At 42.1% G+C, this 18,424-nt stretch overlaps 1 protein-coding gene across 1 annotated transcript; it reads left to right on the forward strand.

Moving 5' to 3' along the window:
- Positions 1-1,073: 1,073 nt before the first annotated feature.
- Positions 1,074-17,755, forward strand: LOC110538265 (heparan sulfate glucosamine 3-O-sulfotransferase 2-like). The gene is made up of 2 exons (XM_021624980.2): positions 1,074-2,833; positions 16,769-17,755. The coding sequence occupies exons 1-2, from the start codon at positions 2,298-2,300 to the stop codon at positions 17,385-17,387; spliced, it is 1,155 nt and encodes a 384-aa protein (XP_021480655.1). The 5' UTR covers positions 1,074-2,297; the 3' UTR covers positions 17,388-17,755.
- The last annotated feature ends 669 nt before the right edge of the window (positions 17,756-18,424 follow it).

The raw sequence follows: 18,424 nt of genomic DNA on the forward strand, positions 1-18,424 counted from the left end.
CCATGGACAGCATCCCAAGTAATACTGCGGGGAAAATGTTTTCCTTCAAATGATTGATTATCAAAGACTGATAGGACATTAACCATCAGCCACCAATCCTTACTACTCCCTCAGAATCTGATGATTAGACCTAATTGATTTGAAATAGGAGAATTTAGAACCTCCCCCCATGCAAGGACAAGAGGTTGAGCATTTTATCTGTGTGTATACAGAGACCTACAGTGCCTACTTTTCCAAATTAGACACTGGGACTCATTATGAAGTAAGAAAGCTTACTGTGAGGCAAGGAATACAGCCAGAGAGGACAGGCTTTTAAAATTCCCTTTGCACTGTCCTGTGGATTCTTTCAATATTAACAATTCTGCTAGGTGGAGGTTGAGCTATGAGGACACAATACAACAGCCCTCCGCCATTCTAAGAGCGATGAACTTACATGACCAGTACAAACTGAGCAGTACACAGTTGGGTAATACTGTAGAGCTCCCTTAGACATGACTGTAAAGCATTTGCACTTTGAAGCCCCAGGGTTCTCTCTAGCTGGGCTGGAAAGGTTAATGAACCCCACTACGCCTTGCTGTATCAATGTCATATTACTGGGGACTGTGGCCCCAATTGATCGGTGGTCCCTAATCACATTTCACTAATAGCAGGTTCAGCCCCATGGCAGAGCCACAGAGTGAAACAGGGAAACAGACTCGCTGGTGCCTCGCTAATTTGGAAAATCTAGTGTTTCACTACTCCAACATTCCCTCTCTGCTCTGTGAGACTGGGAGAGCCTCCACATTAGCTGAGTAAACTGATTAAAATATGCTCAAATCATGTAATGATGTATTGTGAGCCATTGCGTTTTCTATTTGGTTTTCAAGTAATGATGCCTGAAATAAAAAGCTGTGATGGAATTGTGGAATAACAAATATGTGTGTGTTTGTATTTGTGTGTGTGGATAAATATTTTGATTCTTATACTTACTTACAAGCCCTTAACCAACAATGCAGTTTTAAGAACACTTATTTTTCGTAAAACTGCATTGTTGGTTAAGGGCCTGTAAGTAAGCATTTCACTGTTGTATTCGGCGCGTGTGACAAATAAAATGTGATTTGATTCGATGTTGTCTGGTGGGTAGACTGTATGGCTTTTTTTTATAACATCTGCTCAATGGTTGTGCTTAGGTATGACACAAAGCAACGTGTTTATCTCCTTGGCTACAGTGCAGGGCCCCAGAACACCCATCTGTGAGAGAGAGCATAGAATCATGGAGATTTCACCTGTTCAAATCTAAGCCTTTCATGACTCAGACAAGGAATATTCAGTCATGTCTCTCAGTTTAGATTGTCCGTGAAAGCAGAGATCTGTGCAACAGCTTGGAGATTCAAGATTAGAGATCATCTTTGTTGTGCACTTTCGTGATTGAAAGGGAGCAATTAATGAGCTTGCCATTGTGCAATTCAAAGTTATTTTCAAAAAAAATCTGCTTGATGTCCTATGAATTCCAATTGGCTACGAGAACACAAATTCATGTGAGTTATGTGGAAATGTTCCCACACAGGTATTCACATAAACTATGCTTCACCTGCCAACTATATATGTTGTATGTCTCTATAAAATAGGCTATCAGGAGTATTCCTTTAAAAAGTTAAATGCATGGAGAATATGATCATATGAAGAGTGACGTCAGGCAGCATCTTTATATATTCATCATCTGTCCCTGACTGCCGCAACGGAATTCTTGAGAACTTTGAGAAAGCAGCCAAACATGAGCTGAACATCGCAGATCCCGTGAAGGCGAGGCTGAGGCTTCGCACGGATTAGAGTCAATGGCAGATTACACCGTGCCTTTTGTAAGAGATGCAGATTTATGGATTTCGGCAGGTTTCCAAAGTCACTCATCATTATCCAACGAACGGCATATTTTACCCAGACCAACGGATTGAGGAAAACGAAGAATGGGATTGAGGATAACGACTCCGTGGAGGTTTAAGTGTTTCGACAAAATATTATGCAATTAGTTAATATTACAGATGCAATCATCCTACCACTCAAACTATATGAACTCATTTAGGCGGGATCATTCTACTTTTTCCAAGAAAATGGCTGAAATCACTTTATTCCAAAGTTATCAAACAATTGTTCAATTGAAAACGATGCAAATTGTGCACAGGTAATTTCTTGGAGGAACATTTACCTGGTTTTCTGTCGTATTGGGTTGTTGACAGAGGCAGAGTCCGTTTCCACAGGGAGACACCGCAGTCCAGGCGCAGCACAGAAGAAAAACATGCAGTCCCTTGACCCATGGAGATATGGCATATAGGTTGATCTCAAACCGAATCGTGCCATCTTCAAATAGGTTGAGCAAACGATTTATTTTTATATTCACCATTTCATTGTCCTTCACATATTTATGCTACAGCATACTGTTTTGTTGTGGTACAATCATGCCAACCCAGAGTTATGAGGAAAAAATGTGCCTCCATCACAAGAACGTAGGAAGCAAAAAACTTCTGCAAAAAGATTGCACCGCGGACAGGAGGACTGCTCTGGATGAGACTTTAAACGTGGCACTCACTCACCAAGGATCAAGTCATGCTCGCAACCAAAGTAGAAATTCTGCCTTGCCCATCACTCACAAACGGAGTATTGCCCCATCCGAATATAATATTACTGTTGCACAGAAATATGGAAACAAAAAGTTACCTAACGCACTAATCGTCGGGGTGAAGAAGGGCGGCACCAGGGCGGTGCTGGAGTTCATTCGAATTCATCCAGATGTACGCGCGCTTGGAACAGAGCCCCACTTTTTCGATAGAAACTATGACAGAGGATTGGACTGGTACAGGTACGAAATGTCACGTTGATTTAAATATATAAGAAACTAATTTGTCTGTTTATGATATATTTCATTTTCAATATTTTATTTGTTGAACAAGTGCACGGCCCCTACAAAGGCATTTGTCACAACAAAACAGTAGGCTTAGGCTAAGTAGGTTTAGAACTTCCTACAACCTAATGTATGTAGGCCTGCCTATGAGATAATATAAATATTCTTGGGTGTATTGCATCTGTATCCATTCTATTCTAATGTGTATCTCTGACATTATCAGTCAGCTTTAAAAGTGTGTACCAGGGTGTATACTTGAACGTCCCACGATTGTGTTCATGAAAGTCCATAACGTTTTTCATGATCATTAGGCTAATCATGTACCTTGTGGAATGGAATAAGTGTGCAGTATATTCCCTCCTCTCTATTTACCACTCTTGTTTTTTTGTTGTTGATAATTGTTGATAATGATCACTTAGAGATCCTTTCTTGTAACACAATACAGCAGAGAACACTCATAGATACACTGAGTATAACAAATACTAGGGACACCTTCCGGATATTGAGTTGCAGACTCAGTTCATCGGGGCATGGACTCTACAAGGTGTCGAAAGCGGTCCACAGAGATGCTGGCCCATGTTGACTCCAATGCTTCCCACCGTTGTGTCAAGTTGGCTGGATGTCCTTTGGGTGGTGGACAATTTTTGATACACACGGGAAACCGTTGAGTGTGAAAAACCCAGCAGCGTTGCTGTTCTTGACACAAACCGGTGCACCTGGCACCTACTACCGTACCCCGTTCAAAGGCACTTAAATATTTTGTCTTGCCCATTCACCCTCTGAATGGTACACACACAATCCATATCTCAATTGTCTCAAGGCTTAAATGTCCTTCTTTAACTGTTCTCCTCCCCTTCATCTACAGTAATTGAAGTGGATTTAAAAAGTGACGTCAATAAGGGATTATTGCTTTCACCTGGATTCACCTGGTCAGATTATTTCATGGAAAGTGCAGGTGTTATTAATGTTTTGTATTCTCAGTGTAGATACACTAGATGCCCGAAAATTATGTGGACACCTGCTCGTCGAACATCTAATTCCAAAATGATGGGCATTAATATGGAGTTGGTAGCCCCCATTGCTGCTATAACAACCTCCACTCTTCTGGTAAGACTTTCCACTAGATGTTGGAACATTGTTGCGGGGACTTGCTTCCATTCAGCCACAAGAGCATTAGTGAGGTTGGGTCGTAGTCGCTGTTCCAATTCATCCCTAAGGTGTTCGATGGGGTTGAGGTCAGGGCTCTGTACAGGCCAGTCAAGTTCTTCCACACTGATCCCAAAAAACCTTTTCTGTATGGACCTCACTTTGTGCATGGGGGCATTGTCATGCTGAAACAGGAAAAGTTTTTCCTCCAACCTTTGCTACAAAGTTGGAAGTACAGAATCGTCTAGAATGTCATTGAATGCTGTAGCGTTAAGTTTTCCCTTCACTGGAACTAAGCGGCCTAGCCTGAACCATGAAAAACAGCCCCAGACCATCATTCCTCCTACACCAAACTTTATAGTTGGCACTGTGCATTGGGGAAGGTAGCGTTCTCCTGGCATCCCTCAAACCCAGATTCGTCCAACGGACTGCCAGTTGGTGAAGCGTGATTCATCACTCCAGAGAACCTGTTTCCACTGCTCCATTGTGGCGAGCTTCACACCACTCCAGCCGATGCTTGGCATTGCGCATGGTGATCTTAGGCTTGTGTGTGGCTGTTCATCCATGGAAACCCATTTCATGAAGCTTCTGATGAACAGTTATTGTGTTGACGTTGCTTCCAGAGGCAGTTTGGAACACGGTAGTGAGGGCTGCAACCGAACACAGATGATTTCTACTCGCTACTTGCCTCGCGCTTCAGCACTCGGCGGTCCTGTTCTGTGAGCTTGTGTGGCCTACCACCTTGCAGCTGAGCTGTTGTTGCTCCTAGACATTTCCACTTCACAATAACAACAATTGACCGGGGCAGCTGTAGCAATGCAGAAATTTAACTAACTGACTTGTTGAAAGTCAATGAGCTCTTCAGTATGGACGTTCTACTGCCAATGTTTGTCTATGGAGATTGCATGGCTGTGTGCTCAATTTTATATACCTGTCAGCAACGGTGTGACTGAAATAGTAAAATCCCCTAATTTGAAGGTGGGGGCACATACTATATAGTGTAGTTTGTGAGATAATTGATCTAAAGCTTTGATTTCTCAAGGTGTACAAATATTTCGGAATACCAGATTAAAAGAAACACTCAGACCGGAAGCAATTGTAATAGTAAGCATTACAAGTAAATCATGCCTCAAATCAAGGATGAAGTTACTTTGACTTGATACCCAGGTTGAAATGCCACAGTATAGCTGCAGTGTCAAATTTCAGTAAGTAAACATGCAGATCAACGGTCATAGATATTTTCAGGGGCAGACTTTTAAGAAACCCTCTCCAGCAGAAACATGGCTAATATTGATTAGTGACCTCTGATAAGTTAGGACTCCTCCTGCCTTCCCTCTGACGGGATGTCCCTCCAGTGTACTGTACATCGATGAGACGGGACACTGGCGCTGTCTCTGACCCACAAGGCAGACCTTGGATAAAGAAGTTCATAGGAGAGTAATAGCCTTTTCTCATTATTGTGCCTACCCAAACAGTACCGCGCTGGCTTTTATATTTTCCTTTCACATGATCCTTTCCAGCATGTCCAGATCCAGTAAATCTCAGCTCAGCTTGGCTCAGTTGTGTGACTCTACCTGCTCTCATCCCTTGGCAGCCGTAAGACCATTGCTGAAGATGGTACCTGCATGCCTAAAAGCAGGCATTACACAGGTGTCGCATTCTCCTCTCTGACAGAACATGGTGCCTGTTTGTGCTCACTGTCCCATCGCAGTGTAAAGCCATTTATACCTGCTGTGTTTAAGTCAATTGAGTCAGACTCACCCATGGGGAGCTGATTAAATCAATAAAAGGGACTTGGAGGCATTCAGTTCAGGGCTGAGGACTCGACATAGCAGTGCTTTTTCACGCACTTAGCTCTGGAGGTTAAGAATAGGCCTATAATATAACTGCAATAATGCTAATATTAGACTAATAGAACAGTGGGAAGTTTGTGTGCAGTAGGGTTGTGCCAATATAGTGCCAATATTAGCAGATACTGTATTCATGTAATTAGTTTCACGTTAACTATCAATTACACATCCACACTTACGTATCCACCTCCATGCATGCACACACACACACACAGACACACACAGACACACACACACACAGACACACACACACACACACAAACACACACACACACACACACACACACACACACACACACACACACACACACACACACACACACACACACACACACACAGGCTCTAAATTCATCAGTACTATTTGGGGACTGATTAATTAAAATGCCACAGAGGCCAGGACCTAGCAACAGTGTCTCTAATCCCCTCTGAAAGCAATTTTAGTTTAGCCATTGACATCTTGCAATAAGAGCCACATAAATGCCGCCAGTAATGAGAAAGATAAATTGGCTGATTAACGTCAGAAGTTCTATACAAATCACCTTTAATGTGCTTTAGAGAGTCTTATTTTTCATTTGATTTCAGTCTAAGACATGAGACAACATCCATTTAAATGTAATAAGTGTTTGCTAGATTAGTTCACCTCAGTCATGGTGGCTGAAACTTTAAGCAGACTAGAACTAATACGACCTGGTCTCAGCATTAAATAATATGATTGTCACCATCGTCTAATGAGGCACTGTGATAGATTGTCCTCTATTTTTATTCTTTTTCATTGTGAATTACTTGCATAATCCAACTATTTTCACCCCACTGTAAGTGAGAGACCTGTGCGACGACAGTGAAATGGTGCAATTACTCAATCTCCAAAATAGAATAAGACCCATTTGGCCTCATTTGTGGCGGCAGGTAGTCTAGTGGTTAGAAAGATTCAAAATCCCCGAGCTGACAAGGTAAAAATCTGTCGTTCTGCCCCTGAACAAGACAGTTAACCCACTGTTCTTAGGCCGTCAGTGAAAATAAGAATTTGTTCTTATTGACTTGCCTAGTTAAATAAAGGTACAAATAAAAATGTAGATTGCATGTGAGTGTCTCTCCATCCCTGTGACTATATAAGGGGTAGCTGAATCATACATTATACTGCAACCAATTACGCAACACTTCGTGGACGCGTTTTTCAAATTTTCGCACACGATGAAAAAAATCTAACAAATCTGCATCACTACACACCATCACCATCAGAACTTAAAAGGGCATCTCAGCTCTACTGATTTTACAGGAGTCAGACGCACATCAAATAGATTCCCTGAGAAGTGTTCAAATTGTGCAAGAGGCCTCGTAGAATCGGCTTCAGCCAAGATTATTCTCCAGGTCCACCGTTAATTGGCTCAGGGAGGATACTGAGCCCCGGAACTCTAACGTCAGAAAGGTTGACGAGGACAGAAAGTTGTCTGCTGCTCATTTAACGGAGGGAACTGCACATTCCACTGGCCCAGGCATCTCTTTCCACTAGTAATGAGGAGTCTTAATCCCGATATAGCTCAGAAACATGTAGCAGTTAACATTAATTACAAAAACAACTCCTCCCGGGAATATCCTCCAAAGACACCATGGCACAGTGAGGTTTTGGTATTAGGATTTTGTATTGAATAAGTCATTAGCTGGAGTTGCCGGCAGCAAGAGACAGAGGTAGTGGTGTTGTGAGTTTCCTACTCAAAGAGACAGGGATAGAGACTTTACCAACCTTAGGTAACCCAGCTGTACATATCATTAAGAGCTTTTGAGAATGGTAGACCACCCTGGAGGCAAGGCCACACAATGATGTTATTCTGAGAGATGGAATCTAACATGGCCGACACCATGCCTAGCAATGTATAATTTGATTAAATAAATGTGCAGTTTTGACTGTAGTAAATTGAGTTTGATTAATTAAATGGGGATATGCACAACTCTGTTCAAACTGTTTTTCCTGGAGTCTAGTCTAGTTAGTACAATACATAGTATACACGCGTCAAACAATTTCCGGAATGATAATGGCGCCGAAGGAGATGGCCGCCGTTTTACGATCCCATGACCAATTGTGCTATTGTGTAATTTTTTTTTGCATTATTTGTAACTTATTTTGTACATAATGTTTCTCCCACCGTGTCTTATGATCGTAAAGAGCTTCTTGATATCAGGGCAGCGATGACTCACCCCGTACTGTAGGAATTATTCTTCTTCCAACGAGTTGGACGGGAAAAATTTACTCCAGACACCCTACAAGGCCCTCATCCCTGTCATTCGCAGGAGGAAAAGACGGAGATATCGTGGACGACGGTCCAGGTGCATTGTAAGGATCGCCGAGAGGATAATCTACCTTTACCATAGGTCCTATTAGCCAACGTACAATCAATCTATTATAAAATAGACAAACTACGATCACAAATATCCTACCAACAGGACATTACAAACTGTGATATCTTATGTTTCACCGAGTCATGGCTGAACGACGACATGATTAACATACAGCTGGCGGGTTTCAAGCTTTTTCGGCAGGATAGAACAGCAGCCTCTGGTAAGACAAGGGGCGGCGGCCTATGTGTATTTGTAAACAACAGCTGGTGCACAAATTCTTAGGAAGTCTCGAGGTTTCGCTCGCCTGAGATAGAGTATCTCATGATAAGCTGTCGACCACATTATTTACCAAGAGAGTTTACATCTATATTTTTCGTAGCTGTCTATATACCGCTGCAGACTGATGCTGGCACTAAGACAGCACTCAATGAGCTGTATGCAGCCATAAGCAAACAGGAAAATGCTCATCCAGAGGCGGGGACTTTCATGCAGGGAAACTCAAATCAGTTTTAACTCATTTCTATCAAATGTGCAACCAGAAGGAAAACAACTCCAGACCACCTGTACTCCACACACAGAGACAGGTACAAAGCTCTCCCTCGCCCTCCATTTGGCAAATCTGACCATAATTCTATCCTTCTGATTTCTGCTTACAAGCAAAAACTAAAGCAGGAAGCACCAGTGACTCGGTCAACAAGAAAGTAGTCAGATGAAGCAGATGCTAAGCTACAGGACTGTTTTGCAAGCACAGACTATAATATATTCCGGGATTCTTCCGATGGCATTGAGGAGTACACCACATCAATCACTGGCCTCATCAATAAGTGCATCAATGTTGTCATCCCCACAGTGACCATATGTAATGTACATACCCCAACCAGAAGCCATGGATTACAGACAACATCTGCACTGAGCTAAAGGGTAGAACTGCCGCTTTCAAGGAGCGGGGCTCTAACCCGGAAGCTTATAAGAAATTCTGCTATGCCCCACGACAAACCACCAAATAGGCAAAGCGTTAATAAAGGGCTCCAACACTCCTCGGAAGTGGCAGGGCTTACAAACTATTACAGACACAAACCTACCAGACAAGTGACACAAACCTACCAGACGAGCTAAATTACTTATATACTCGTTTCGAGGCAAGTAACACTGAAACATGCATGAGAGCACCAGCTGTTCTGGAAGACTGTGTGATCACGCTCTCCATAGCCGATGTGAGTAAGACCTTTAAACAGGTCAACATTCACAAGACCGCAGGGCCAGACGGATTACCAAGACTCCTGAACAGCTAACCAAAGGGCTACCCAGACCCCTCTTTTGCGCTGTTGCTACAATCTGTTTATAATCTATGCATAGTCACTCTAACTGCATGTACATTTCAGCTCAATTACCTTGACTAACCGCTGCCCCCGCACATTGACTCTGTATCGGTACCCCCGTATATATATTTTTGTTACTTTTATTCAAAAATTGTCATTTTTGACTCATCTATTTTTTACTTAACACTTGTTTTTTAAATGTTTTATTAACTTCTTGAAGCATTGTTGGTTAAGGGCTTCTAAATAAGCATTTCACTCACCAGTTGTATTCGGCGCATGTGACAAATAAAATGTTATTTGATTTGATTTGATTCCTTGCCAGCAACATTCCAATATTTCCTATCTCTAGCATATGCCAGGTGTCTTTGGAACCATTTGCATTTCAACTACAGACTGAATGAATATTTGCAGTGTCTCATTATGCGTTGGTAATGTTTTCCATTATTCCCTGCAGTTCAGCAGAAAGCCTTTTGCAAAGACAGACAGGGCGAAATGTGACAGGAGGAAACAAGTTTAAACTGAACAGGATGTGAGGACAGGCTGACATGCACTGAAATGGTTTTGTTTACATTGTGTTTCATTGACATTGGCAGCTGAGCCGCAGTTAATTAATCTGAAACATTTACACAATTAACTGAAATGCTCATCTGAGGACGTGCAGCTTGCCAGCCATGGATTTCGGGGTCTTCCTGAGAGTGTCTTCATTTTGGGATAGTTGGACACTTTCCCACATAAAAGTCAGACACAGTAACAGCATTTGGTTCGCCTTAATTCAACACTTTATTGCTTCAGGAGAGCAATTGTCTCTCAACATCCTCAGTGGATTAGAATATTCCAATGTGCTGTCATTTCTGTGAAACGTAGTGCACAGACAACACGACTAAATCAGACATCATTGAGGTCAGACTGATTCTGAAATATTTGTTTCCCATACAGACAAACAGGACAGTCCTTATGTAAAAACATAGTTTACTCTGGAAAAGATTGACAAGGTGTGTACACAACAGATCAGAGCTTTGTTTCAAATTGAATAAGACCTGCTGCTGGTTGTCTTGGCAGTTGACTCTAACTGATTTCTTGGTCTAGTTAACCAGCTGACCTGACTTCAGTATTGCTGTCTGGGACATTGCTCGGTAACTCTTAATTGACTTCCATTGAGACCAGCTTCTGTCGCTGCTGACTGGTGATTAATGCTTGGACGTCATCCCAGCAGAAATGGGAGTGAGTGAAATATTAATAAGATAATCTTTTCCAGTGGAGACAGAATGAAGCTATATCCTTCGTACCAGGCGAGGGGAGTAGACTGCAGCTGGTGATGCGGTTGAACAGCGACTCTGGTTTTATTACAGCATTGTGCGTTAGAACACATGAAGCTGTGTAATTGCAATCTGGGTTGTTCGCAACCGTAACATAACATGGTCTGTACAAATTAACCCTCCTTGTGTCATTGAAGATATGCCGTAGCCATACCTTAAACATAGACACATAAAGTAGTTTGTAGCCATACTCTATAATGATTTAAAAGCTTTCTCACATACTGGTATTACCTTTCCCTGGATCCTATAACCTTAGATAGTTTTCACTGTATTGTTGTGAAATGTAATACAACTTAGAAGATGAAAGGCTTCAGAATGAAAGCAATGGATAAGAGTATGACTGCCTATGTGAATGTGAATATAATTCAGGCCCCGGTAATAGAGGTGCAGTATGTGAGAAAGCTTTGAAATCCACATACAATACTGTGTAACACCACACTTCAACAACATGCTCTTAGCATCCACCAAGAAAGCAGTATAGACATGCTCTAAATGCCAGGCTTTTCCCTGCACTGATCTCACTTCAGCTTACGTTCTACAGATCATTTGGAAGTGACCATGATGAGCCATGAGACCTTTGTCATAATTTAATCAGGGGCTTTTCCAAATAACCCCGGCTCGAGCCGAGGCCATCCCAACACCACAGATAATGGATACGTTGAAGTCACCATGCTCCCTGTCCCTGGTTAGTAGGCAGTAACTCACAAGCTGTGTATTGTATAATAGGCCGGGTTCATTATTAGTCTGTGTGATGACAGACACGTTCTGCTCTGCCAGAGATAGGGGCCACTCTCTAAATCTCACCGTCTGTCTGTCTGTTGCAGGGACGCTGCCTGCTTGTCATGATTGATGGTTTCCAATTTAAATCCCAATCAGATCAGGCCTGGCCCTCGCATTACTGTCCAATCCTCCGACTCATCATAAAGCTGGGTAATTAGTACCATGAGGCCTGGATTAATTTGGTTGAAAACAGTGTGTCATCGCCACAACCTTTCTACTGACAGTGGATGATAGCTTGAACGTGGAGGACATGAATACAACATTGAAGAAGCCAAACAATATCCACAAAGCAGTGGAGGCTGCTGAGGGGAGGATGGCTCATAATAATGTCTGAAACGGAGCAAATGCAATGACATCAAACCATGTTTGATGTATTTGATACCATTCCACTGATTCCGCTCCAGCCATTACCACGAGCCTGTCCTCCCCAATTAAGGTGCCACAAACCTCCTGTGCCACAAAGGTTTGAGATTAAACAGAATACTCCATGATTGAGTTTTTGAGTTAGCCACATCAACACCTGACTCTGTACATCTAATGAAAGATGCTATGCTACGTTTTAACTCAACCTTAGAGAGGCTCCACATGTTCTCTACATCTATTGAAAGATACTATGCTACGTTTTAACTCAACCTTAGAGAGGCCACACATGTTCTGTACATCTATTGAAAGATGCTATGCTACATTTTAACTCAACCTTAGAGATGCTACACATGTTCTGTACATCTATTGAAAGATGCTATGCTACATTTTAGCTCAACCTTAGAGATGCTACAGGTGTTCTGTGCATCTGCCGTCACACACATTCCATTTCGTCCACATCAAAGACTTGCTAATGACCATACCAAAGTAATGTATACGCTCTACTGTGGTTCACAAGCAAATATTTACTGAGGACTCTTATAATGCACTCAATTCCCTCTTGATTTGAAATGTCAATGAAGTTACACTGGCGAGGTCTGGGTTAATTGATTGTGCTGAAGGAGATGATCCAAAGCTGACCTTTACCTGCTGCTACGGTCTTACATGCCTGATATAGCTGGTGCCTGGGTGTCTGTACAATGTTGACTTGCTCAGTGGAGCCACGTTAGCAGCCAGAGAACTTGGCACATCCTTTAGCACTTTTAATGTTACAGTATGCCAGACATGATTTTTAGGTGTTGGTCTCAACACATCTGTCAGGGGGGTATTAAATACACACGTGTGTTTTTACCGGTGATGGGGGAATTGCTATCCCTTTGCAATCTCGTGAGCACTGGGCACATTTACAATGTTGGGATAGATTTTCCACACCTCGGTTCATTTTAACAGAGTGATTAAAATGTCACAGCCAAGCCTGTAACACATCCTGACTCCTCTCAGAGTTTCACCAATAACCTGAACATGAGACGGCTGTAAATTACTCCAGTCAATTTAGTTCCAGCTTACAGGATCCGGATGATGATCAGAGCAGGGAGCCCATCCATCTCTCTACAACTTTGATTCATGACACAAAATGCCAGTTACTGCCAGCTTTATAGATATGTGTGTGTGTGTGTGTGTGTGTGTGTGTGTGTGTGTGTGTGTGTGTGTGTGTGTGTGTGTGTGTGTGTGTGTGTGTGTGTGTGTGTGTGTGTGTGTGTGTGTGGGTGTACTGTATGTGTCAAAATGTGTGCAATGGCAGTACAGTTCCACATTGTGTGTATACCTTCCAACCATATTCTATCTCATTATTAATATTTTACTAATGGTTAATTCTACAGAGTTATCTGATATGATTTACAATATATCATCTACCAGCATTCTCCACTGTAACTTAGTCCCAGAGCTCCACAAAGCTCGTGGGTATTGAGAGCTGGAGTGATCATGGTAACCCTATCCTTTTGAGAGTAGGCCTATCGAGCAACAATGAAGGTTTTTAGAAAGCTACACTACTGAAGGTGCTCGCTGTTCTCTTCAAGCACCATAGGGTGTCAGGACAGAATACACTGCTGCTAAATGGCTTACAACATGTCACAGTAACCTTGGCACATTACAATTACAGCGAGAGCCTCCTGTCCTCTCTTATGCTACAAGCACCTCCATTGAAAAAGGCAGGCATCTACATACAGGAAGGCCAACGCAAATAGCAAGTGGCAATTCATGTTTGTGGAAGTTTCAGGTGTGATATCAGACCTTTGCATGGAGCCATTCCTAATTTCCCACGGTGGTGGTTGTGTTCTCAGTAACGCAGTCAGTATGCTCACATGAATAACTGTTCTTCTCCTCGGTTTGGGTATTTACATAAGAGGAAAATGGAAGATGGCACTATAGTTAAACATGAATGAAATATTTCTTGATGAGAAGCGGGTTTATATTCTGGTCAATTGAACGTTTTGTGATCATGTGAATGGGCTTTAATTTATAATATTCAATATCTGTAAAACAAATGTTGGTTCAATAAAAAAACTATAGAGAACAGCAGGTGGACAATTTATTTGATCAATGTAATATATTGTAATTATTGCATATTTCTTTCTGATTACACCTGAGAGGGTAAATTCATTTTTCAAATACATGACATGGATTAAGTCCCTGCTGAAATGAGAATGTGTGCACAACATGTAGGCCTGCTCTATGGAAGTTCACATCATGGTAATGCAAATTCCACCAATTTAAATCAGATTAATAAAACAGTGATAAAGCTGTCCCTGACAAGTTGTTCATGTTTAATGACAAAGAGAAGGGGGGAATAATCGAAAGAGCAAATGTACATGTGTATCTCATCACTCCAATCATGAACAAATACAGTTCGATTCAAGCTAGGTTTCTGTTCAACCAAACCCATGACTCAGCAAACCCAGTGGATAATGTCAGCATGTCATGTTGTTCTTGTGCTCCCCAAAATGCACATGTCCATCTTTAGGCAGTGGATCATTGTCGTCTTGTACTTGGAAAATGGAGAATGTAATTGGTTGTGTGAAGTAAGAGCATCCCATGAATGACATGTTCCATTATGGCTTTCTCTATGGAAAGCTCCACATAACCTCTTTGTGTCCTGGTCTCATCTGAAACCTTGGTGGATTAAATAAAGTTAAAGGAGGTGATGGATTTTCTTTCATTCCTAATCGACAAGAAATGCACCTCTTGGTGGCACTTTGGGAAATGCTACGAAGTACTGCTGCTAAAGCTAGTACAGCACCAACACTCCTCATCAGCAAAAGAGTGAGAATTTCAGATCTTGTTCACGCTGCGTTCAGCTCCTGCACTAGGCAACAGGGGAAGTGTTAGACTGTCAGTAACACTATCCTGGTTGTTGGTTGTGTGGATTTTTTAAAAAGGTTTATGTAATATGCCTAATTGCAGCTGTTAATTTTAACAGTGTTGGTAAGAATTGTCTAAACAGAAAAGGGTAGCGTTTGAAATTATATAACCCAACAGTGTTGGAATGTCTGTAGCTTTCTCCATGAGATTATATAGTTTCCTAAAATTCCATCAACTCAATAATACATGTATGATGATGGAAGTGTGAAGAAAGAGGAAGAATATGCTATGCTATAGGTTAAGGTTGATGATGTAACTAAGTTAGGACTCCATCACATAGCACCTGAGATATAGTAGCATGTTTTTAGCGTACGGTAAAGCTGTTTTCTGGGGATGGTGCTACTGCTGTTCTGGTCCTTCCATCCCATGGGAGATTAATGATTGCCTGTGGCCCTAAACTGGTGAGGCTAACTGAGACACCCAGCAGACCAGCACAGGATTCATAAATCAAGCTAAACTGATCAATATTTCTCAGACTGTAAAGGTACACTACATGACCAAAAGTACGTGGACACCTTCAAGTCAAACATCTCATTCCAAAATCATAGGCATTAATATGGAGTTGGTAGCCCCCTATGCTGCAATAACAGCCTCCACTCTTCTGGGAAGGCTTTCCAATAGATGTTGGAACATTGCTGCGGGGACTTGCTTCCATTCAGCCACAAGAGCATTAGTGAGGTCGGGCAGTGATGTTGGGGCGATTAGGCCCTGCTCGCAGTCGGTGTTCCAGTTCATCCCAAAGGTGTTCCATGGAGTTGAGAATAGGCTCTGAGCAGGACAGTCAAGTTCTTCCACAAAGATCTCAACAAACCATTTCTATATTGTCACCCTGAAACAGGAAAGGGCCTTCCCCAAACTGTTGCCACAAAGGAAGCACAGAATCATCAGTCATAGACATGAAGTTACTATTTTATTTACTGTATCTGTTTTAGTGCAAGAATGGTTTTTGGAGAAACTGCTCGATGCACTTCAGGTGGGATCTATCCATGTTAATGTTCAAATGTTTCTAGGAAATAAGGTCCTGACCTGGAGGGAAGAAGCATTTTACTGGATCTAGAGCTTGTATTATGGATACACTATGGGAAAGCCCAGTAGCCTAGAGGTTAGAGAGGTGGACCAGAAGCATGTTGGGAAAGCCAGAAGACACACTTCTGTTCTAACCCGGGTTCATTCCCGGGCTGTGCCACAACCAGCCATGGCCGGGAGTCCCATAGGACGATGCACGATTGGCCCAGCGTTGTTCGGGTTAGGGGAGGGTTTGGCCCAGCGTTGTTCGGGTTAGGGGAGGGTTTGGCCGGTGGGGCTTTACTTGGCTCATGTGGCTCCAGTGGCTCCATGTTTAAATCCAACTTTTGCATAACCCAGGTTTTAAACAGGATTGATGCATTTCTTAACTCCCATTGCTCGAATGATGAAAGGAAATTCCCAGAGCAATGCCAGTCTCTACATTTTCTTGGAAAATATCAGAACACTAGTCTTTACTTTGCTATGCATAGATTCCGTGGATATGAGAAAAACTTTACAAACATTTTAAGATGATGACCTATTTAGTGTGACCCAGATTCTCCCAAGCATCTTTTTCTGTTGGATATCCTTAATGCAGGTGATGGTGATTTATGAACACCAGTCTAAAATGTGATTGGATGATTTCCCTCCAGCCCTCAGCATCACTGTCACCCTGGAGATAGGGAACAGGAGTTGTTTTCATGAAACCTTTTCAGCTATCGAAGTGGATAACAATTTCTGCACGACAATTAAATTGCTTTACTATTCTATCCCCTTCTAGAGTACTAATACAATGGATTCCAGGCATAAAAAAATGCATTGTAAGTCAACATTTTTCTCTTTCTGTCTTTCCCTATTTAGAGGACTAATGCCACGGACTCTAGACAGCCAAATCACCTTGGAGAAAACCCCCAGCTACTTTGTGACACGAGAGGCTCCCAGACGCATCGCCAGTATGTCCCCAAACACCAAGCTGATTGTGGTGGTGCGTAACCCAGTCACCAGGGCCATCTCAGACTACACACAGACCCTGTCCAAGAAGCCGGACATCCCCACCTTCGAGGAGCTGGCCTTCCAGAACCGGAGCCAGGGTCTGGTAGACACCTCATGGAACGCTATCCGCATAGGGATGTACATCCTCCACCTAGAGAACTGGCTGCAGTACTTTCGCCTTTCCCAGATCCACTTTGTGAGCGGCGAGCGGCTGATCACGGACCCGGCGGGGGAGCTGGGCCGAGTCCAGGACTTCTTGGGTCTCAAACGCATCATCACAGACAAGCACTTCTACTTTAACCGAACCAAAGGCTTCCCTTGCCTGAAGAAGCCAGAGAGCAGCAGCCAGCCCCGCTGCCTGGGCAAGTCAAAGGGTAGAACTCACGTGCAGATCGACCGAGAGGTCATTGAGCAGCTACGGGACTTTTATAGGCCTTTTAATATCAAATTCTATGAGATGGTGGGACAAGACTTTAGGTGGGATTGAGAATCGGATTTTTAAAAAAGCAGGTGATATGTGTTTATTGAAATGAATACCTCAGTGGAGTCATTCGAATGAGGACACCTTAAAGTGAATCCAATTTCTCTTCATGTTTGAATATACAGTGCGAGTTTAACAAGGTGTACATAATCTGCCTTTAACTTTAAAACCTTTGATATAACTTCCTACTTTAACATCATGCTGGTTGTGTTAACCAAATAAGATAGAAACATATGCTGCCATGCCATTTATTCTCACAATTAGTATTTGTCATACACTAAATTGTGTTTCTTCACAAAGGCCTGTTACTTTTAGAACACTGTACCATGTCAATCGTTCCAACTCAATGGACAACAATAAAGAGTATAGAGACAGCTGAGATTTGTTGTAACATGTCTGTCCTATGCTACAGTATGATCACAGACAACACAAAGCTATAGTATGTAAACTCGGCATAAAATGTGTATCATAAAGGCATTCTGGCAATGATGAATGTAAAAACGGTTAATGGATGCCCTCGTGCATATTATCGTATCAAATCATGGGCATTATGATGATACTTGTAAGCATTTGTCTTTTCAGAAGAGGCGGTGTGTAATGGAAAGACATAGAGGAAGACGTGGAGTTGAACTACAAAGCAAAGTGAGCTCTTCATCTAAGGCATGTAGAATGTAGCATGTAGAAAAACAGCAGAGGATTTTACTCAGCCTTTTGAGAAATTAGGAATGGCTTGATTAAAGAAGCTAAAAATAAGAAGCTCCCAAACAAGCAGATTCAGACTGAATAATGTAAGTTGAGTACTGCAGTCTTTGTTAAATGTTTTAAGGCAGAACTTGTGCATTAATCATTGCCCAAACAGTACATAGAAGTACACAAATTACAGAGCTTTACGTCTAATTTAACCCCTACAAACCATTTGCAAATTTGGGGATGTAATACATGCCCAGTATTCCTAGTTTAATTGCAATCATTAGTGTTGTAAAATAACCACCTCCATGTAACATAGACACATAGAACCAATGCATATTTTACACATTTATTAC

The sequence above is a fragment of the Oncorhynchus mykiss genome, chromosome 12, assembly GCF_013265735.2.
Source record: "Oncorhynchus mykiss isolate Arlee chromosome 12, USDA_OmykA_1.1, whole genome shotgun sequence".
NCBI lineage: Eukaryota > Metazoa > Chordata > Actinopteri > Salmoniformes > Salmonidae > Oncorhynchus > Oncorhynchus mykiss.